Source organism: Garra rufa, chromosome 7 (genome assembly GCF_049309525.1).
Source record: "Garra rufa chromosome 7, GarRuf1.0, whole genome shotgun sequence".
Lineage (NCBI taxonomy): Eukaryota > Metazoa > Chordata > Actinopteri > Cypriniformes > Cyprinidae > Garra > Garra rufa.
The window spans coordinates 52,214,434-52,218,876 of record NC_133367.1 but is presented as its reverse complement, the minus strand read 5'-3'; the positions used below and the strand labels follow the sequence as shown (position 1 = coordinate 52,218,876).

The window sequence follows — 4,443 nt, the reverse complement described above, 5'->3', positions numbered from 1 at the left end:
TAATAAAGTGTTAGACTTCCGGTTCATAAGGAGAAGAATAATGAAGTGTAGTAAACGGTAAAACAAGCCTATGCATTCTACATGCATTCTACATTGTGATATGAATGTCGCATTAGGCCAACACACAATATAGATTTTATTTTTTATATATCATGCAGCCCTAATTAAAACAGCATTCATTAAAAAAATAATAATAATAATAAAATAAAATAAAAAATAAAAAACTTTTTCTCAAACACTCATTTGGGCTTTGGATGTATGGCACCCATAGCATTTGTCTATTCCTCCTTTGCCAGCAATCATAAAAACTGAACTTTGACCTCTAAAGCAATGTTCACTCTTGTATAGAAACAAATGGATGTTTAATAGGTTTCGTTTCTTGTGAGTCGAGAGATAAGCTGTACATTATATATTAGGTAACAAGACAGTGCATCATTCCTGCAAGAGCTCTGTAAGTGCAAAGACATGGCATCAGTGCTGTGGGAAAGCTCTTTACAGACCAAGGCGAGTGAGCTTCACGAGGACCCATGGCAGATTATAATTAATGACTCTATAAAGCCACACAGTCAAGCTTCTGGTTGGCACCAGTACATTTCTGGCTCCTTTGCACGGTAAGAGCACAACCTTACCAGAATTTAAATAAAAAAATCTTTGATGTAGGGAGATATTTTGATGATTGCTTTTATTACAACTTTTCATAATACTGAAATAATCTAAACCCGATTGGATATGTTTACATTGTAATAATGCACTATCCATTAAAAATACATATTGAAACTTGTTTTTTTAACTGTTAAAATTAGTTTTCAATTGCATATATACACATAACACATACACTTCTGGAAAGGAAAAAAAAAAGGCCAACCCAAAAATGGCGAAATATTTATTTGCCTTTTAATGGTCTTCTTGATTTTATTCTAAAATTGACTTGCACAAATATTGTAGATAGTGTAATTTAGTATGGGGTAGCTTTTTATTTTCTTTAAATGTTTAAGATATGTGGGTAAATATGTTTATTTAGAAAATCCGAAGCTGATTTTTTCTCCATTTCAATTTCTAGGTTTAAGTGTTCTCTTTGTAAAAGAACATGGCCGTCTAAAAGAGTGCATGTGGTGTTCCATTTCCATCTGAACACAGAAACGAAACAGGGAACCATTAAATTGCGACGCTACAAACAGAACTGCAGAAAGTGTAATGAAGCTCAGATGGAGGATCCACACTTCTTAGAGGACAACATTAATGTTCTGATTCAAAGATTAGTTGACAGGATCCGCATGAAATGCTATGGAGAAAACCTGGGTGAAACAAATAAGCCTTCAGTGTTCAGAGGAAGAGTTAATGGGCCGCATGAACGAGCTCACTGTGAAGCCTGTAAGGATGGCATCTGTAATCAGGCCAACTGAGACTGATTTCATTTATCGCTCAAAATTAATAATAGCTTTTCTACAATCAATAAGTGAAGTCCCCTTAAGAGAGCAAAGATGGGGAGGGGCATGTTAAGTGATACTCACTACGGAAAGGGGAAGTTTTAATCAGATTACTTTAGGTGCTTGCTGAAGTTGTATGTTCTGTTCTGTGCTGCATCTACTCAGTAAAGAGCTTCCGAACACATCAGCCTCCTGTCATGCCATCTTAGACTTCTTATGGAAAGGAAGGAAAGGAAAGGATGGAAATTTGTGCTCTGCATTTACCCATCCAAGTGCACACAAACAGCAGTAAGTAGTAAACAAACACCAGGAGCAGTGGACAGCCATTTTTGTTGCAGCATCCTGGGAGCATTTGGGGGTTCGGTCCTTGCTCAAGGCTATTGAGTATTGCTCAGTCGTGGTATTGAGGGTGGTGGGTGATGAACAGTGTTGGTGGTACTGCTGGTATTGAGACTCAAACCTGTGACATTAGGGTTACAAGCTCGACTCTCTACCCATTAGGCCAAGACTGCCCCCATTGTGTGAAGTGGAACAACAGCAAATTTCCCTTCCTTCCCACTAACAATACACCCCTGGTTCCCTTATCAATTCAGTTCCCTACCAAAGCTACACTCGATGCTGCGTATCAATACGCTGATGAGAACATTCTTTGTTCGAACGGTCGTGAAGCACGTGTGCCAAACACGCCTAGAATTTGGCCTAAATAACCTCGGTAGGTGACGTAATTGATTGAACGCACCTGAGGGTTATAAATAGATGTGAAACGAACACCCCTTCAGGTTTCTTTGTCCCACAAGGATAGGAATACCAGTAAATTTTGACCTTGTGGGGACATTTCTCAGGTCCCCATGAGGAAACAGGCTTATAAATCATGCACAATGAGTTTTTTTGAGGAAGTAAAAGTTTGCACAATCTCCTGTGAGGGCTAGGTTTAGGTGTAGGGTAGGTGTAGGGCGATAGAAAGTACGGTTTGTACAGTATAAAAACCATTACGCCTATGGAATGTCCCCATAAAACATGTAAACCCAACATGTGTGTGTGTGTGTGTGTGTGTGTGTTACAACTCTCTGCCGCGTTAAGCTTTCAAAGTTTACACAAAGCAATATAAAAGAAAATAGAAAGCTTACCATGTCTGATTCGAAGAGATGCGTGCCTCCTTGTAATCGGCTCATCTCTGATGATGATTTACATGGCTTTTGCTTCAAGTGTTTGGGGGAGGAGCACACTGCTCGAGGGCTCGAGGGAGAATGCGAACACTGCGATCTTTTGCCGATCAAAGTGCTTCGTGCGCGGCTCGCGTTTTTCAAAGATCAGCGAGCCGCCGCTCCCTCGTTAAGATCCTGGGGGTCGCGTGTCGATCTGGCCGAGGCGCATGAGACGGGCACGCCCCTTTCTCTTGTGCTCTCGCCAGATCATCAGATTCTACCGTCCGTTTCTGAAGCGCACCCCGGTGCTTCTTCTGAACGGGCGGAGGAAACCTCATCTCTTGCTTCTGTGGAGATTGACATCGAGAGTGCCACCTCAGAGCGCTCCTCCCGTGATGGGCCTCCCGATTACACCCCGACTGGCCACAGGAGTCTGAGACCGCCAAACGCTCGAAGCTAGATGACAGATATCTGTCAGGGGGCCGGGGGGAGGGGCCTCAAAGATGGTCTCTCCCCTTCTTTGGGGATCTCCATGACGAGCTAGCCCGCTCATGGAGTAAACCCTATTCGTCCCATGTTTTTGTACCCTCAACGTCGATTTATTCGAATATTGTGGATGCAAAAGTGCGGGACTATATGGCGATGCCCCAGGTAGAAGAGACGCTTGCGGGCTATCTCTCCCCTGGGAGCTCATCGTCTCTTAAAAAGCCTTCGCTCCCCACCAAGCAGTGTAGAATGACATCTTCGCTGGTGGGGAAAGCGTTTCAGGCAGCGGGTCAGGCTGGTGCTGCCCTGCACACTATGGCCATCTTGCAGGCGTACCACGCGGACCTGCTTAAAGACTTGAGCACTGGCGGGTCTATTGATGAAGAGGCGTTTCTCGAACTGCGCCGAGCCACAGACCTGTCTCTCCGTGCGACTAAGCAGACGGCCCGTGCCATTGGCCGTTCAATGACTGCATTGGTTTCCACGGAGAGACACCTGTGGCACAACCTCACAGGCATCAAGGAGAGGGATCGTTCATTCCTCCTTGATGCCCCCCTCTCACCTTCCGGCCTATTTGGCGACGCTGTCAACACTGTCGTCACTAGGTTCCGGCAGGCGAAGCGCCATGAAGAGGCGTTTGTGAGGTTTCTTCCCCGCCGTGCTCAAGCGTCGGGACTGTCGGCCACCCAGTCCCGACCAAATCCGGTCTCACTGAGGCGTGAAGCCCAGAAAGAGAGTGTGGCAAGTCGTGCACCTCCTCGCAAAGAATGGGGGCGGCTCGCCGCACCTCTCAAGCTGCGTCTAAGAGACCGGACCTTAGAACCATCCTCTCAAAGAAGAGGTCCTGAGGGTGGTGCGCCCAGGACCCTGGGGGTGTGTCCCCCCGGGGAGGGGTACGTAAAAATCCAGCAGAAAATAGGGGCTTCTTCCCGGAACCCCCAAGGAGACCACTGTAAAATCTCTGCCGCTACTGGCGTTTCAGGAAACAGCAGTCTCCGGCGAAGTGTTACATGGTCGGTTGCTTCCTGCCTCGATTCAGGACACCGCACATCTAACACCCCCCCAGCCAAGCAAAGTGTCAAAACTTGTGCCCATTTCAGAGAAACTGGCAGCGTGGAAACTACTACCAGGTATCTCTCCATGGGTCGTAGGACTATAGAAAAGGGCTACAGGATTCAGTTTGCTCATCGAGAACTTACATATCTAAGAACTTACAAGTTCAAGATGCTCACAATCAAGGTGATTGTTTCCCAGATCCAGCCAGGGGATTGGTTCATGACAATCGATCTCAAGGACGCTGACTTTCATATAGAAATATTGCCACAACACAGGAAGTTCCTGAGGTTCGCTTTCGGGGGTGAAGCTTACCAATATCGGGTTCTTCC

At 45.6% G+C, this 4,443-nt stretch overlaps 1 protein-coding gene across 1 annotated transcript; it reads left to right on the top strand.

The window, feature by feature from the left end:
- Positions 1-465: 465 nt before the first annotated feature.
- LOC141339248 (receptor-transporting protein 3-like) lies at positions 466-1,520 on the top strand. The gene is made up of 2 exons (XM_073844881.1): positions 466-611; positions 1,061-1,520. The coding sequence occupies exons 1-2, from the start codon at positions 466-468 to the stop codon at positions 1,401-1,403; spliced, it is 489 nt and encodes a 162-aa protein (XP_073700982.1). The 3' UTR covers positions 1,404-1,520.
- The last annotated feature ends 2,923 nt before the right edge of the window (positions 1,521-4,443 follow it).